The sequence below is a fragment of the Bidens hawaiensis genome, unplaced genomic scaffold (assembly GCF_021521415.1).
Source record: "Bidens hawaiensis isolate Kalapana, Puna unplaced genomic scaffold, B.hawaiensis_p1.1 tig00008951_1, whole genome shotgun sequence".
Taxonomy (NCBI): domain Eukaryota; kingdom Viridiplantae; phylum Streptophyta; class Magnoliopsida; order Asterales; family Asteraceae; genus Bidens; species Bidens hawaiensis.
This window is the reverse complement of record NW_027491653.1, coordinates 657,372-676,292: the sequence shown is the minus strand read 5'-3', so window position 1 is coordinate 676,292 and position 18,921 is coordinate 657,372. Positions and strand designations below refer to the sequence as shown.

Genomic DNA, 18,921 nt, shown 5'->3' with positions numbered 1-18,921 from the left:
TTGCGAGTCCTAAATAGAGGACATTTGTGGAGGATAATTCAAATTCTATCAACAAGTTTACCAACCAAACACATTATAAAATTTCCAAGTAATTCATTTCATTTTCAATTCAAATTCCATTATAAAAATTTAATGAGCCAAACGCGTGTAAAAGACACGCAAACCAGGTTTTTGGCCAAACTAGTTCGGGACTGGTCAACATAAGTCAAAATCGGTTTGAGCCCAAACCAGTTTGTAAAAGAAATAATCCGAACTACTAATAGAATCCGTTCTTCCGCCAATGAATCCGTTCATTTGTCTGATAATTGCGTACGGGTAATTAATTTCTATTTTCCTGTTGATTTTTATCAATTTGAATGAATAATTGAATCCCTAGCTACTGTTCCCAATTTAAAGCTGTAGTTTTGACTTTGAAAGTAAACTCTAGGGCTTGTTTTTAACATTAATCTGGTAATAATAAAATTGAATTATCATTATTAAAAAAGATTAGATTATTAATGAACCCCAATATAACTCTTGTTGGACATAGTTATTATATATTTATTAAGTTTAAACATTAAGTTAAACCAAGGCCTGCATCATGTTGGAGTAGAGGTGGACAAACCGGTTCGGTTTGGTCAACAAAAGTCAAAACCGGTTTATGATCCGGTTTCGATTCGGGTTGAAATAGGTTTCTTATCATGTTACAATTGGTTTCGGTTTGGTCAACAGAAGCCAACAGTTGGAGATACTCAATTTGGAATGTCTTCAACCGGATGAATCCATGTTGAATTCTTAAAACAGATCATGTATTTCATGCAGTTATATTTCACTAGTTTCGGGGAAAATTAGTTTAATCTTTGTCAATTAACTAGATATCTTGAAGACTTGTGAAGGCCACTTTTGTGTTTCAATTAGTTTTTTTGCGTAATTATTGAAAAATTGGCATCTTTTAACATAGGGATTTTTACATATATCCCCTCCTTAAGCTTCTTATTACATATTTCCCCAATGCTAAAATCTTAATTACATATATCCCCTTTTATAGCCCTGCTTGCGGTGCGCACATATGATGTATATATGTGTGAACCCTCGGGTGGGCAAAAGTGAAATTGCACTAATTTTGACGTTATTTTACTAATCTCGTGAAAATAACGTTAAAAGTGACGGACGGTTAATCAGGCATCATGTAGTGGCGTTGATAGCCGAATGACAAGGGTACATGCACCGATCAGCCGGTGTCCCGATGATTGAGTGCTATGTGCCTTATGTCCAAGGCTTGATGCAAAACTACTATCGAGCCGGGGGTCTCACCGGAAGCAGCCTCTCTATCCTTATGGGGTAGAGGTAAGGCTGTCTACATCTTACCCTCCTCAGACCCTACTATAGCTTTGCTATTGGTGGGATATACTGAGTACGATGATGATGATGATGATGACATATATCCCCTTTTATCATGCAATTACCATTTTACCCCTATCAGTTTATAATACCTAAGAAACAAAACGTCACTTCTATTCTCTGATTTCGTTCCATTATGCTTACAAAGGAGAACGACGTCTCCTGGTTCCATTGATGCCTCCATCAGTTCCGGTGTCTACCTCCGTAACCTCCGACGTCAAAATGTAGTCTAAATACATGAAAAGTTCGATCTCTTTGTATGCCAAACCCAATTCTATATCAACAGATTGCGTTGCATATATCCATGGATATATGATAGTAGTCTTGATATGTTTAGTAAATCTAAAATGGATTCAGCTTAGAATTTTTTTGGTAAATCTAATATACAGGTGATTAAATATTATAATATAGAATATATAAAAAAAAACTAATATATATTGTACGGTTGGGTCCGATTTTATACGGCTTGTTTCCGGTATAAACCGTAAACCAAACCGACCAGCCATAAGCTAAAGAGAAAAACCGACCGTGAAACCAAACCGATGAACGGTTTGGGTGGTTTCACGGGTTGAAACCGAACCATGAACACCCCTATTAGAAATATTGAACTTATAAACTATGTAAAAAGATATTTTTTATATTTGCTAGCGATTAAAATAATTGACACAAATTTGTTATATTAGCTTCGATATGTTCGTCTTAAAATCAACTCGGTTTGGGTTTAAATTGGGGATACATGTAATTTTTACTATTAAGAAGTGGATATATGTAAATTAGTTATTTAAGGGTAAAATGGTCATTTAGCTAGTTAATTATTATGAAATGAGGAGATATGTAATATATGTGGTTTAGGGAGGGGATATATGTAATTAAATGCTTAGCATTGGGGATATATGTAATAAGGAAAGTTAGATAGGGGATATATGTAAATGCCCCTTTAACATATGTGTGTGTGTGTGTGTGCATGTACTTAAGTAGAAGAGTGTTCAAATCAGAAACAAGAAATATGTTGAGAACTTCAAGATCCTCATAATGCACTATTCAAAATCCTACCTAATGGCTATAGAAGAAAACAATAATTATGTCATTTGGATTTTGCATGTTCTTTTGACGTTTATATACTTGTCTTATGTATATTATAACTTGATATGTATAATCTGACAATAAGTTATAGCAATTAGCAACTACTTTGCACTTTGAAGAATTTATTGTTTTGTTCACCAATAATAACTTATTGAAGCTAGAACTTGATATCTTTTACACATGTAGTATTAATTTAATTTCTTTTATTATATTTTTAAATCATACAGAGGATGAAAGAATTGCAAGCCAATGAAGCTAAAGAGAAAATGCTTCGATTAAGCATAGAGGCAGGTGGTTGCTCTGGTTTTCAATACAACTTTGAACTTGAAGAAAAACCTAATGACGATGACAGGTTTGCTAATCATGATTTATCTAAATAGTTGTACACTATCACTACAATATCATATACTAAGCGCGTGTTTAATTTCATATAGGATTTTTGAGAGGGATGGTGTTAAATTGGTGGTTGATACAATATCATTAGGTTTTGTAAAAGGTGCAACGGTGGATTATGTTGAAGAGTTGATCCGTTCTGGATTTCAGGTAACTCTCATATGAATCATTTCTCTATCACATATGGCTAATAATGATGCCATCAGTTAGTCAGATCAGGCATATGTTTTGAATGATTTGATGATGCCATCTTTCTAGTTTATATAATCGATTTAATTTAACTACTTGAATTCCCTCGCGCGATGCAGAGGGAATTCATCTTGGGTCGGTATCAGTTCAATTCACTACAATCACTTGGTATAGCAACCTAAAGAATAAAACAATGAAATATAGTTGTGATATTCCCAAAAGTATATCAATTTTTTTCGTCGATCGAAAACCATAGAAACAAATAAAGTTGCAATATGCCCAAAAGGATACCGACATGTTTTACATCGGTCAAAAACCATAAAAGCAAATACCAATGTCGGTATTGGTTCGGTTCGTCGCAAAATTTATACCAGAACGTCGAGAAAAAAAATTAAACACATTTGCATATTTGGTTTAAAATAAACAAAACTAAAAAATAAAAACTAAAAGATATTCGTAAATGCATTCTTCTCAAATTAAATATAGCATTTTTTTCAATATAGTTGGTCATCTATTTCGTAGTTGTAATTTGAATATACAACTTTCTTTTTGGAAAAAATAAACATGTAAACATTATGAGGGATTGAGGTCGTTACTATGCAATTAAAACAATAAAATGTCATATTAGCCTCCAAGCTAATGCTTGATTCGCTTCTCATTTGCATGTAATATATATATACTAGTTTTTATCCCCCGTATTACGGGGGCTGTTTTACATTACTCGTTTTTAATATTTATATACTTTTTTGGGTTTAATTTTATTTATTGTAATGAAATTTATAATATACTTAGAGTTTAATGATAAAAAGATTTCACAAATAACTAAGATGTTATAACCCGGTTTAAAAGTTATCTGGGTTTGGTAGGACCCAAGACCCGCTTATTTTTTACTATAAAATTGTTTCTTAATTATAAATAATATTTTTTTTTTTAAAAATCATATAATAATTTTTAGTATATCCTATTTTATAGGATTTTCACATCAATAATTTGGTGAGAATAATTTTTAATTTAATGAGATGTTATAACCCGTTTAAGGAATATCTGGGTTTGGTAAGACCCATACCCGCGAATTCGGGTCAAATGCATGAGAAGCCTTCATTTAAAAATCAAGCAAATCTGATGACTCCAAAAAAAGGGGGAGCGACCATATCGTGACACATATGTTTTTTATGTTTTCGTTTATATATATTACTAGTTTTTATCCCCTGTATTACGGGGTTGTTTTATATTATTTGTTTCTAAAATTTATTTATTTTTTAAATTTTTATTTTTTTATTGTATGAAAATTAATAATATACTTATGGTTTGATGATAAATTGTTTCACAAATAAATGAGATGCTATAACCCGGTTTAAAAGCTATATGGGTTTGATGAGACACAAGACCCGTTTATTTTTTTACTATAAAATTGGTTTTTTAATTATAAATAATATATATCTTTTTTTAAATAAATCAGATATTAATTTTTAGTATATCCCTACTTTATAGGATTTTTATATCAAATATTTGGTGAGATTAGTTTTTAATTCAATGAGATGTTATAACCCGTTTAAGAAATATCTGGGTTTGATGAGACCCATACCCGTGAATTCGGGTCAAATGCATGATAAGCCTTCATCTAAAAATCAAGCAAATCTGGTGACTCCAAAAAAGGGGGGAGCGACCACATCGCGACACGTAGGATTTTTATGTTTTCGTTTATATATTATATATATATATATTTATATTGTGTGTGTGTTAGGTGTTGCAATTCTAGACACGAAACAAAAGATTAATAGGTTTTGGGTCGGCTGACCTGTTTTCTTAAACAGGTCAACCCGAACAGTCGAACACGACCTATTCAAAAATTGGGTCAACCCGACCTGTTAAATAGTCGGTTGACCTGTTAACCCGTTTAAGAGTTTTAAATGAAGTTAATATTTTGATTTTAATGATGAGAAGTGTTAAAGTTTAAAGTTAACTATTCTAATTTTTAAATATCATATAATTGTTGGCTTTTAAAGTGAAATTAGCTTTGCTTTGAACCCTTTTATCTGTTCTTCACTTCCAACAATATCATACTAGTTAAAACTGTCCATTCTCTGATTATACACATTTGCTTATTCTAATCTCAAGATAAATTTATAAATTCCAAGTTTGTTAATTGGGAATGAGAGATAAAAATACGAAAACAGTTAAAATAACATAGATAACAAAAATGCTTCATATGAATCAGAGTAATTGATTGTTTAAATTGTTACCAAGTCACTAGTATAAACTTATATTCGAAAATCAGTAAATGAACATAAAACGGGTAGACCCGAACATGACACGATTTAAAGTGGGTTCTACACGACACAACATGAATAAGAATAAGTATACAGGTTGTGTGTTGGTGGCATTGTACTCTACATGGAATGAGTCAGAAGTTTTAGTTAATACGTTAGTTATTATGATTTGAACATTCATTTCCACAAAAACACATCAAGATTTTAATTAAGACAACTTTCTGGCTTTCATTTTCAGGTAGCAGAAAATCCAAGTGCAGTTGGTGGTTGTAGCTGTAAAAGTTCATTCATGGTGAAATAGTTTCCGGGCCATCAATTTTTATTCATGTACAAACTTAACACGCTATCCAGAGACCATATTTATTGACCACACTCTGAATTTTGTATGTGGATTTCATGTTGTTTATGGAACTATAAACTTTTTTAGATATGCTTTTCGTATATTTGATTCTAGTTGGCAGCTCGTGTTTTTGACAATTGCGTGCATTCTTTGTGTCCAAACAACATAAATAAATCGGTTATTTTCAGCCTACGGCTGTTGTTCCTTGTGTATTTTCTAGTATTTGGATGTAATGATGCATCTATGAATATGTGTAATTTGGTCACGTCATAATAATGTCTCGGGGCTTTTAGTATGTCTGCTTTTTTTTTTTTGTATTTAACGTCTCTTCAAACGTTACATGTTCAGCACAAGCTATGCTTTATAAGATCTTATTACTTATTAGGATTTTGATAGGATCTTGTAAGTTCTTTTTCATGGTTAACAGAAAATATACCACAGCTAGGTGTTTCCTCACCATTAGATATCACATTTGACTAAAACAATTGCTAGTCGAATATATAAAAAAGGTCTGAATTGTATAAAATTGTATTAGTTAATTAACATGTTCCCATTTATTTATAAACTAGAAGATGTCATGGTGCTGGTGTCATAGGTGTCTAATGTATGTTTTTTATCGTGGGTTTCAAACGTAGATAGAAATAAGCAAATCACGGAGGTACATTATACAAAGACAACAAAACAAAATTAATTGAAAAGACGTAAAGAATTTAAAAAAGTAAGAAAAAAATAAATTCAATAAAGTTTAAGGACTATAGAGTGCATTTATTAAAGTTTAGGCGCAACATGTAAATTAGTATAAAGTTTAAAAGTGTTATTTAAACATTTCCATTTTAGTAAAAATAAAAACCTTGAAAAACGGTATCACTTAGAGTCAAACCCACGTCCCACAACCCAACAACCTTACCACCACACCACTTGCATTTCTTGTATAAAGAATTCTTTATATTTGCATATAACTTAAATCATTGTTTGGAAAAAAAAACAAAACAAAACAAAAAAGTTAGTGGATGTCATGTGACATTCACTGATTAGTCATTTCATCCAACAATCACATGCTTGCACTATAGTAAACGACTATGTTGTTATATATAGTAAGTATAGCGATAAGAAGATGTGTTGAGATATATCTTACCCAATTCATTACAACGAACATTTAAGAAAATATCTATTAAAAAATATTTATATATTTAGGATTTTTAGGTTAAGTGCAAGTGTGCAAAATATCTATCTTTTGAGGTTAGCCAACAAATAGTGAGAAACAAATATTCCCAAAAAAGCATGCGGGGTAGATCAAGTTTAAGTTCTAACCTATTTGTTAGGTTTGAAAGGGGATCCACACCTAATATAATACTAACACATATATATACCCTCATATTTACGGATTCTATTTCTAACTACATTACCAACCTCACGACTCACATCCACCTTCACCATTTATTTTCTTCCATTCTTTTTTCCATATATGTTATGGTTGGTTTTGAATTTTGCTTATAAACTATATAAATATCCTGTGACACATTTATTTTAGGACAGGCTAGTAGTCTTATACATACTCGTCGTTTTAATGATCTGAACACATTATTATAATCTCACAGTTCATCCACACGTTGACATGGACAACTTAATTGGTGGCCGGCATCGTTGTTATGTTAGACACATTGTTTTTGAAGCATGTTCAATTTAGTGTTATGAGACTATTCAAAAATAATATTCATATGCGAATTAAACCACCGATGTACCATCATTGAAAATGTTAAATCCTCTCAATAAAAAGTCAAAACAGTAAGTGGAAGAAAATCAAAAGGTAGAGACTTCATTTACAAAGAGAATTAATCCCCACCAAAATTGAAACCCACAAAAAACTAAGAAAAACAAATTCAAATGTCATACTGCTGCTAAGTGTTTATTCCTACACTTTCTCCTGGTCTCGTTCATACCTAATTCATATTTATTGCAAAATAAATGGTACGTGATATAATAAGACTAGTATGAAAGAGAGAATTAACACAATTCATTGTAGGACGATTGTTTTAAGAAACAATGAGGCTGATTATTGTCGACTAACGCCGTCGGCTTTATTGATGCCACATCAGCTTCACCGTGCCACGGAGTTAAGGAGGAGGCGTTTTTGAAGGGACATTAGCATGATAACAAGCGTTGTGATAGAATAATTGTGGGGTCTACCAACTAACAGTCAATCAAACTTTTTTTATTATTATTATTATTTCCCTATCATCATAACTAGCTTGTTAAAATTAGTTAAAATGTTTTTGTCTACGTGACAGTGACGTGATACTTTAATCAGTATATGCTAGTTAGCCCACATATGAATAAGCTTTGTTTGATAAAATAATTAGTTATGAGTGTTCAATCCAAATTGGTACGTACACTGGCGAAGCTTAGTTAGGGCCGGGGTCCCCCCCCCCCTCCCGGTTTTTTTGCGTAGTAGTGTAAATTTACTCGTTTTCGTACGAAACTTTTTATATGTAGTGTAAATTTAGCCCTCCGTTTATGAAATTATGTATACATTTTGAGTCCCCCCTGATGTCTTAGTCCAAGCTTCGCCACTAGGTACGTAAAAGATGGTAGACTATGAATGAGGAAGATATGCCTTGTAGGTAATAGAAAAAAATAATATAAACTATTTTAATAAAATCGTTAAAACAAAGTGATATGTTATAGATGAATTTGTTCTTATGTTTATTTAATGTTCAAATGGTAAAAACATACATGTTAGAAAAAAAAGTAAAAAAAATCGTTACCAACTAATTTATAATCATATAAAATAATGATTATTAATTATATATTTAATTTAACAAAGGTGGTTTATAAGTAGACATTCTAGGTTTGAAACTTGGAAAGACGTTGAAATGAGAACGAAATACATTCCACCAACCAACCTTCCACCTATCTTTTTCTCACTCCCAATATATATATATATAAACACCGTAGTATATTTATAAATAAAACATTGCACAAAATATCAAAATAACAATTTCGTAATTACATAAATGGTAAAAACATAATGGTAATTGGACTTTTAATAAAAAAAATTAATGACTAAGAAGAGACGGTAGCAATTTCTTATTTACATAAAGGTTAGAGATAAATCTTGTTTGTACATGCAATTGTACGTGGTGAATGAGTAAACCCTGATTGATTTAGATACACCTTAGTATTTGTTGTGATTGTTTAACTGCATGGGATACATATACTGGAACACGTTGCAAAGGTAGCTAGTGTCCTACCTTGAGAGAGTAACATACTAGATTCCGCCAAAAAATTGTCAATATCTGACCGGTTTAGAGAATAAAGGGTTGTCTCTAAGAGATAAGACCTGTGAGGTGCTCATCAAATTAGAGGATACCGGCTTGGTGTCCGAAAGATTGGTTCATCAAAGGATCTTAGGGGGTGTTTGGGTGAGAACATAACATTCCGACCTTGGTGTACAATTAGGTCGAAGTGTCAATACTAAGGGGGTGTTTGGGTGAGCTTTTAAATTTGCTTATTTGCTTTTTGAAAAGCAAAACTACTTTTGAAAATCTTCATTGAAGTTTTTGAATGAGCTTTACCAAATACTTTTTGCTTTTCAACAAACGAATAAACAAATAATCAAGTTTTAGAAGGTCACCAAACACCCCCTACGTGTTATATCCGACTTTGTTGACGGTTGTGGTGTTGTAAGCTGTAAGTAGTGACATCTGAGGCAGTCTTCATTTGGCATGATCCACAATACATGAATCGACCCTGACGGACGACAGATTAATGAATCTTTATGTCATTTTCACACGAATTTATGTTATGATTATGAAATAGGAAGGATAGATTGTGAACCTATGATCATTTGTAAGCTAGTAGTATTTGTAACACGTTTTTTTTATTATTATTAAGTGTTATGTTTTGTATGTCTTATCTTATAAGACCTAAAAATGTTTCATATATAGATTATAGATAACAGTAGTAATAGTTGAAGAAAATATACATTAATCGTTTGTCAGAGTCTATGCTCATATAACATGTATATCATGATCTCCTAACCAGTTGGTATAACAATATCTTCTTCACATAAATATAAGTTAAATAATGACTTAGATAACGTATATTGATATACAAGACTAAAAATAAAATTATTAATATATGTGTGAGTGTGGTAGTGAATAGATGTACCAACATGCATAGAAAATATGGTAATTTTAGTTAGCCTAAACGTAGCATCATTTCTGGTACAATATTTCTTAACAGAAACCAACTCCCTCCCTATATATATATATATATTCCACTCACCATCCAACACCTCCCCTCAGCTCTCCTTCATTCACACACTATTTCTTCTCAACCACCACCTAACCTCCGTCACCGATCCACCCATGTGCAGCCGCGGTCATTGGAGGCCGTCCGAGGACCAAAAGCTACGACAACTCGTCCACCAGTATGGACCTCATAACTGGAATGCCATAGCCGAAAAACTCCAAGGCAGATCAGGTTGAGTTTCGTCTGTAATCTTAAAAAGAAAATACACAGCTTATTTGCAAGGCCGCCTCCAAGATTTTGGATGCCCTGAAAGAGTATTAAAAACCGGCCCTTATATGTAGAGTTTTTTGTTTGTTTGGTGGATTTAGCTAAAGTTTGATGGTTTCTAGGGGTGCATATTGTCACTAAAATGTTTTTGGTGATTCCGTAATCTGAGATAGCGGATCCCACCCAAGCTTGTCATGTGTCCACCAAACAAGCATGTGGCATACAACGTGGCTGGTGAGAAAAAACATGTTCGGCTTTCTAAGATAGCGGAATCCCAAAAACACTTCACCCTCGATTTGAACCACCATAAACTATCTTCTTTGGGCTAAACTAGACCACCAAAATTCAAAAAACTACTATATATGTGTATATATATACACACATATTAATATTCATGTCTTTATGGTTTTTCTTGTTGATGTACTTCTCTTTCGATGATTTTAGCTTCGTTTTTTAGGTTCGACGTTATTGTATTGTATGTATTAATTGACATGAACTAGGTTGTTAATATGCAGGCAAAAGTTGCAGGTTAAGATGGTTCAACCAGCTAGATCCAAAGATCAACCGAAGTCCCTTCACCGAGGAGGAAGAGGAACGACTTCTAGCATACCATCGTGAATATGGGAACCGATGGGCTAACATTGCCAAGTTTTTCCCTGGTCGAACGGATAACGCAGTTAAGAACCATTGGCATGTAATGATGGCTCGAAGAGTCCGTGAAACATCCACCAATGTGCACCACAGAAAAAGTACTGGTGTTGTTGATCATGGATTTACACAAAGATATAGATACACATTTCCTTACGAGTTTTCAAGAAACCTAGCATCACATCTACACCTCTCTAAAGATTCAGTTCATGAATTCAAGATTGATAAAGGTATAAGATTAATGCCTGGGACAATATAAGTGTTTTTATCTTAATATGGTCTAATGCAAAAAAGTTTAACTAAAAGAGAGAACGAGTCAAATATATCGTTTGAAATTCATTCGAATATTCATCATGAGACAAGAAGCCTCAAGCGCTTCATAATAAATATTTTACTACACATCTCGATACTGCTAGACTATCAGCTCGTTAATATTTGTTATTGTTAGGGTTTTTTCTTTTTCAAAGTAGATATCATGTTATTATATAAAAAGGCGGGTGATCTATTTAACGCTGTAATCGTTTTTGAGCGAATATGTTATGATCGATGTTAATATCAAGCGTCACACAATTTGAGTTCTTTGTATTAATTCATGTTCGGTTATTAATTATCGTTTTTGGGATTTTGATGTAGGAAATCAAAATTTGGAGTTCTACAATTTCCTTCCTATAAAATCGGACTCTAGCGTGAGTGAAGTAATCGACCATCAAAGAAAAGACGAGGTTGAGGTGGAGCAAGCAAGAACGCAACAAGAAACAGACGTTGCAGTGCCATTCATAGATTTCTTTTCAGTCGACTAAGATTCACTAAACAAATCGACATTTCACATTTGTGATGACTAACCGTGACCTTCATAACTTGTAGTTTACATAACACTATACTTTACATTCAATATACACGACATATGTAGAAAAACACTACTTATGTATGATGTGTAGGTCAGTAGGTTGTTAGTCCCGCGTCTTTAGATAGACATGATTGTCGTTGTTTGGTGAAGAAGCCAAATAGATGTGAACAATCCATGCATTAACTGTCATGAGGTCGAAACTAGAAGGGTTTGGGTCCGTTCGACGACCCTTCATGTAACAATTTTTTTTATTACTAGAGGTATCCAATGTCGTCACTTTCTTATTATATATTTGAACCTCTCTCTCAGTTTTCATTATTTAAGTCGGATGCAAAAGTAAATATATTGTAACTAGTTTCACCACTTAACCACTTTATACAAAACAAAATATTATTATTACTTGTAACATATGATTTTATTCGCGTTGCATCATGGACAATAATAACTTCATAATTCTATGCCCTCTTTTGTGGAATACACGGAATTTATAAGGTGATATTAGAATCTAGTAAAGCTGCAAGCCTACAATCATGCCCTTGTTGGTGGCTTCATTTGTGGGATTTGGTAATCTTATTTTAGTGTTCAATAAAATGAGCATGTCTTACAGTCTTAGTTATTTATAGATGCCAATAAACGTGTTTATTTGATGATCTCCTTGAATCATAGGTAGCTCGATCGACCACAAGTATGTCTCCCCTACCTGTTATAACTTTGGCCTCACTGTGAAGACTATGTGAATTATACTTCATACCTATCCAGTTATGTGTTTGCATATTGACATAGTCATGGCCTAGCTCTTCTGAACATAGAACTAGTACACAGTGCAACCGTGTGCTATACTTCACTACATGGCCATAGACTTACCCTTGTACGTGTGTATATATTTATGCATGTTTTATAGAGAGCAAATCCGAGAGTCAGGAAACTAGTTCTTGAGAAAAGGTGTTAAAATCGCCCGTTTATGCCTACATTTTCGAATTACTCCAATGTAATGATTTTCGACTATCATTTTCCATTTCGTTTTAACTAAAATCACATGAAATTCGGGATCTTCTAAAGTTACATGATGCCTTAGTTCTTTAATTTCAGTTAGTGTCAATAAGACGTGTCACTTTAAAAGACTCTTTCGATTACTTTCAAGACTCTCACATCTTTTGGTGGTTGGAATCTCAAGGGTAGTTAAGAGAGTTTTTGTTGCTAATTTTAGTATTCTCATGTCATTTTAGTAAGTTAGAATTTACTTAATGCCAAAGAGATGTCTAAATGTTTATAAACATTGATATAAGTTAGGAGGTATGAAGTGCACACTCATTCGAAATTATTCTAATTTTCGACGGCAAGGAACCTCGGGTGTTTGGCATGTGTTCTAAGGGGGTTGCGTGCGTCTCAGGCATAAGGGTTCGAGCTTTGGTGGGTCTCACCGAAAGCATCTAGCATTTGTAAGCCTTTGTGCTAAATGTGATTGCTATATTTTAAAGCTTTTGAAACTTGCTTCTGATCTAGACGGTTGATTGAATGATTGATGTATCAGTAGGCACTGGTGAAAGCAGTATATAATCTCAGCTACATAAACATAGCTTATATAGATTATACTACGACTGATCTAGAGCATTATCCATGTACTTACACAACAATTGTTCGATCATCAACTAAACTAACTAGGGTGGTGTGTTATAAGCCATATGTCGAATCAATGTATAAATCAATCACACTAGAACAAGTACAAATCACAAGCATATGAATATCACCCATTCAAATGCTTAAGTAGAACTATCATTCAAGTAAGTAGAATGGCAACTACTATGATGAAATTAACATTTGAAGAATGTATTGCAACCCGTCTAACGACTAACACAATGAAATAATGTTACACAAATAATTACCAGCTCAAGTGTGATATCTCATAATAATTCAAGTATTGAATACAATATTGTTCATCAAATTAAAGTAAACAAGATAATGAGACCTTGGCACCGTCCGTAGTCACTAAAAAAAGAAACTACTCATTCATTCATAGAATGAAACAAACAAATTTTGTAGATGGTTGAAACTTTATTAAAAAGTATATACATATATAATAAACAAAACACATTGGTTCCGAGAGCACTCAATTTCTTTGGTTTGATTGTTTGATTCAATTTCAATGGTGGTGCTCTTTTTCCCTTGAAAACTGCTGCCGTCACCCCATAATCCAAAACTGCCGACATTCATGGGCCTTTTCTTTCTTGTGGGCCGCCTATTTTTTGGCCCACTTACTTTTTAACTGCAATATTGCATATAGAGGTGCACAAACCGGGTATTTTTATAAACCTGAACTGGGCAGCAACTGGTTCCAGGTATAATCAGAAATTCGACCGGGTTTTCTAAGTTTCAGGTATTTGGAGTAAAAACCGGGTCGGGTGTTTTCAATAAATCATTGAAAGATGGCCATTTTGGTCACTTTGAACCTTGGAGATTCAAACCTTACTCCATTCACTAAAAACCAAGATATAATAAGTCAATACGGGACAAGTTATAGTAGGCATGTTCAAAACGGTTTGGGACTAGGAACCGGAACCGATTCCTAACCGGTTCCTATATTCAAAACCCCCTTTTAAACCGGTTCCAGGCTCGAACCGGTTAGGGAACCGAACCGGTTCTCCCACCCTCGGACCCCTAACCTATCTAACCGGTTCTTACCGGTTCCTAACCCGGTTCCTGTACCGTAACCGGTCAAAAAACGGCTATTTTTGACCCCAACGGTCAAAAAACGGCCAAAAAAACGGTTAGGAACCGGTTCCGGTTCGGTTCCGGTTCCTACCCGCCCCCACTCAGAAATGCAAGAACCGGTCACGGATCATCGGGTTGAATCAGATAGGGTCCGGTTCCTACAAAAAACGGGTAGGAACCGGTTCGGGTCCACCGGTTCGGTTCCAGGAACCGGTTTCGTTGAACATCTCTAAGTTATAGTATGTTAAATTTAGGGGTTGTTTGGCAAATGCTGAATCATTAAGTGCTGAACCAGTAAGAGGTCTGAAAAGTGACTCTGAATCAATAAGTGTTGAACCAATAAATGCTGTTTGGTTAGACCTCTGAATGATAGTGTTAAATGACTATTTTACCCCTCTGAATATTTTGTGTTGAATAAAACGCATCTATGACTGTACTAAATGATGAATAATGATATAAGTAAAATACAAAATATCATAGAAAATCTAAATTATACATACATCCTACAAAATCTATGGAAACATACTAAAATCCATATACAATTTTAATTTTAATCATTTGAAATTAGTTGCGTGGCAAGTACTATTCGGGCCATACATGTCCTCAAAGTATCAAACCCACTTTTTCTTGCATATAGCTCTTCCTTGCGGAACCTAAAACCAAATAGTAGATGAATAAATAGAAGATTTATTCAACGTAACACCTCCACTTTATTTAAACACAAACTTGTCAAATCATCATCATCATCATCGTACTCAGTATATCCCACCAATAGCAAAGCTATGGTAGGGTCTGAGGAGGGTAAGATGTAGACAGCCTTACCTCTACCCCATAAGGATAGAGAGGCTGCTTCCGGTGAGACCCCCGGCTCGATAGTAGTTTTGCATCAAGCCTTGGACATAAGGCACATAGCACTCAATCATCGGGACCGGCTGATCGGTGCATGTACCCTTGTCTTTCGGCTATCAACGCCACTACATGATGCCTGATTAACCGTCCGTCACTTTTAACGTTATTTTCACGAGATTAGTAAAATAACGTCAAAATTAGCGCAATTTCACTTTTGCCCACCCGAGGGTTCACACATATATACATCATATGTGCGCACCGCAAGCAGGGCTATAACAAACTTGTCAAAGATTTAATCAAATGTTGTTCAACTAACGTGGCCCTTAATTTCTCACAACGGGTGTTACTAATTATTTAAACCATACTATAATAGTTAAGTCATTCTCACCTAAAGGTTGTGTAAGTGTAAGATAAACTTTACAAATGTAACGGGTCAAAACGACTTGTACTCACTTTTAAAGTCATAATAATCAAAATACAGTCCAAACGGGCCAAAACAACTCATACTCACTTTTAAAGTCATAATAATCAAAATACAATCTAAACGGGCCAAAACGGCTCCTTTACTAATCTTGCTTTCTTCCTTCAATTAAAAACAACAAAAGTAGAATAATCAAGGTTTCCAAACCTATAAAGAACACATCAAATGAATATTTCATTGATTTCCTATGATTTTTTCATATAACATGATAAAATTTTGTTTTGTCATCGACTGCACGGCTGTATATATTCAAAGTTTTCTCCCGATTACAAAGAGTATTTGTTATATAACTAAAAATCTGAGTAACTAGACTTGCAGAGTAGTTCAACAATATATAATACACCTCGAACGGATAATCTATTGATTTTACATAGTTTTTAAAAGAATGATAAAAATTGAAAAAAAGCTGAAAATTCAGCACTATATCATTACGACCTATTCTGTTTTCCAGCCCCCGTTTAATACTTTTAAGCGAACCAAAACTATCAAATTTGTTTCACATTCATCGATGCACTCATAGCTAGTGAACAACTGTGATACTTGTCATGATACGTATCAATTATGTTTTATCCTTTTCGCATCATAAAGTTCCCATCAAATGAAATAAAAACTTAAACATAAGCGTTTTTTATATGAAAGTAGTCAGGATTACAAACTACTTACCTCATAGCTCGTCAAATTGTACGTCTTGATTCTTTGATCATGCACTCAAGTTCCATATGCAGTGTGTGTCCCTCGTCATAGTTCATCAAAAGTCCTATGACATCAACCATTTTATATTCATATGGGTCAAAAGTCTGTGCTCCTTTTACTTTGCATTCACATATATAGTCATTTAGAGGAATGTTATGATCATGCATTCAAGAATAATATATATATTCGTTCAACTAATAATGAAATATTCAACAATCCTTTAAAATTCATGGTTTTATTTGATTGAGGTATTTATACAAACACTTTATAGGCATCATAAGGCTTTATCATCTTTACAACCGGGGAAGATGATCATAAGGCTATTCTCGTTGAATACAAACTCTGTGTACAAATAAGCATCAATTTACTATCAATCAATGCAAAATACCCCAAAACACATCAAATCCCAATACAACACCAAATGTGGTTGAAAACATAAAAATAGCTAGAAATTTTTATCAAAAGCGACCTCGGAAATTTCATCTTTTTCATTGTCATAATTTTCTTCCTATATGTTCAATGCATACATTCATTACTAAGAAAGTTACGGTGCAGAGGTGAAGAAGAGGCATGAAAGAGCGGTGGTGAAGAAGGGTACATGGATCTGCCGAATGGTTCAGTGAGGTTTTGAAAGCTCAGAGGTGTCTGAACCATCAACAGGTTTTATGTTGACGAACCAAACACTGAGCGAATCAGACCTAAACCTCTTAATGGTTCAATTCAGAGGCCAAACAAACACCCCCTTACTCGCCATATAAGAGACTCGGCTAAAAACTTTTATAACATCCAACGCTAAAACTAATAAATAATAAATGCTAAATATCTCAATAATGATCATATCCTATAACATACGAAGGATAATACCACCGTCCGTCATATAAAGACCCGACTAGCATGCCATTAGACTTGTTGCAACGGACTATAAGCAACATTTGTTACAATTTAAGTCAACTCTTATAACAACATTTAAGTTGCTCTTATCATATAAAAGAAAACATTCAATTCTTTCTCAACTACTCATCCCCTTAACATTGATCACGTATTTCCTCAAAAATTATTTTCACGTCAAGTTCCCGTTATAGTGAAAGGTTGCAGGTCTTCATCGTGACAAGACTCGGTGGTGACCCAATGTGACATTCGTCATTTTTGAAAGCCAAAAACCCGACCCATTTTAAAATTTCAACATCTTTTGGATCTTCATTTATTAATAAAATGGTGAATTGTTTTTGTATTTATGTTCATGATGTTGTTTAGGTTTATGATGTTGTTTTATTATTTTTGATGTTACAAATTTAATTCTAAGTATTATATTATCTTTCTTTAATCAATTGAGTCAAAGACATTTAATGGGTTTAAACATTCAATTAGTTAAAATCCATGATTCCAAGCCTTATGACTAGCCTCTTAACTAGCCATCAAATTAACTCACTTGATCTTGTTATTAATGATTTTGAGCCTATATAAAGTTCACCCATTCTCTACATTCATTGCACAACTAATTTACACTCAAAATCATTCATGTTTGTCAATTTCTCCCAAGTCTCAAGTTTAACTTTCAACAGACAATTGCTCAAGAATTATTATTTTCTTCTTCTTTTGTGATACAATCCCCGGTAATATTTATTTCTTGTCATTACGCATAACGATTGTTTTCATGATGACAACCCAAACGACATTCATGGAGACATATCATCCTGCGTAATTGGCTTGCTTATGTTCGGTTTATGAATTTTATGTTTAAAAGTCAAGTTTTATTTTTGCAAACTAATAATCAAGAACAAACATCTTTTTTAACATACTACTTCATATTTTCAAAGGTTACTCACAACCCCGACTCAATAACCGGGTTCGTGTCCGACCAAAAAACGAACCACTCGTTAAACTAGTTTTCTTAATTAATTGTTCGGTTGGAACAAACCGGACTCGTCTAAATTAATTAATATTTATTTTAACCCTTTAGTTTTTCTAAGACTAAAATAAATTAACTTAACAAATCAAATAACCAAAAGCCTTTTTTTTATAAACCCAAAATATATATTTTTTTCTTATTAATTGCTTTGCCATAAACCGAACGTCCTCGCCAAATTATTTTCTTTACGCAACTTATTTTTAAGCCTAGCTATTTATTTATCTAGGGCTGTCCGTTGAACCGAACTTTGTCTGTTCACTCGTTTAAAGGCATTTTTCGCCCTCGACTCGCTTACTTAACAAGTGAGTTTTTCATAACCCTTTTTTTAACTCTTTTGATACTTTTGGGGTGTAGCATGTCACAAGTTTTTATTTCGCTAGTTATGCGCTTATTTACAAAACGATTCACATTTATCGTACATGTTAATATTATTCTTGCATATTGTTTATGATTATACGTGAACTTTCTTGCAACATGTTTACTGTTTTTATGATGGAAGTTACGCAAACGCATACACATAGTGGGAGGGTCCGACGGGACGTACCTGCGCCGTCTAACGTTACGACTTCGGTTGTTTACGTAAGGTGGTTCTCATTTCCCCGACTTCTA

The 18,921-nt window shown here is 33.7% G+C and overlaps 2 protein-coding genes across 2 annotated transcripts; both read left to right on the top strand.

Moving 5' to 3' along the window:
* Positions 1-275: 275 nt before the first annotated feature.
* LOC143530627 (iron-sulfur assembly protein IscA-like 2, mitochondrial) lies at positions 276-5,741 on the top strand. The gene is made up of 4 exons (XM_077026113.1): positions 276-315; positions 2,691-2,815; positions 2,898-3,006; positions 5,554-5,741. The coding sequence occupies exons 2-4, from the start codon at positions 2,694-2,696 to the stop codon at positions 5,614-5,616; spliced, it is 294 nt and encodes a 97-aa protein (XP_076882228.1). The 5' UTR covers positions 276-315; positions 2,691-2,693; the 3' UTR covers positions 5,617-5,741.
* A 3,966-nt stretch (positions 5,742-9,707) lies between these two features.
* On the top strand, positions 9,708-12,017 carry LOC143530596 (transcription factor MYB52-like). Its single transcript, XM_077026088.1, has 3 exons — positions 9,708-10,140; positions 10,692-11,054; positions 11,458-12,017. Exons 1-3 carry the CDS (start codon positions 9,843-9,845, stop codon positions 11,622-11,624), a joined length of 828 nt encoding a protein of 275 aa, XP_076882203.1. The 5' UTR covers positions 9,708-9,842; the 3' UTR covers positions 11,625-12,017.
* The last annotated feature ends 6,904 nt before the right edge of the window (positions 12,018-18,921 follow it).

Coding starts and splice junctions, on each gene's coding strand:
- LOC143530627 (XM_077026113.1), top strand. CDS start 2,694: ATGAAAGAATTGCAAGCCAATGAAGCTAAAGAGAAAATGCTTCGATTA. Junction 2,816..2,897: donor AAACCTAATGACGATGACAG/GTTTGCTAATCA, acceptor AATTTCATATAG/GATTTTTGAGAGGGATGGTG. Junction 3,007..5,553: donor TGATCCGTTCTGGATTTCAG/GTAACTCTCATA, acceptor TTTCATTTTCAG/GTAGCAGAAAATCCAAGTGC.
- LOC143530596 (XM_077026088.1), top strand. CDS start 9,843: ATGGTAATTTTAGTTAGCCTAAACGTAGCATCATTTCTGGTACAATAT. Junction 10,141..10,691: donor AAAACTCCAAGGCAGATCAG/GTTGAGTTTCGT, acceptor GTTAATATGCAG/GCAAAAGTTGCAGGTTAAGA. Junction 11,055..11,457: donor TGAATTCAAGATTGATAAAG/GTATAAGATTAA, acceptor ATTTTGATGTAG/GAAATCAAAATTTGGAGTTC.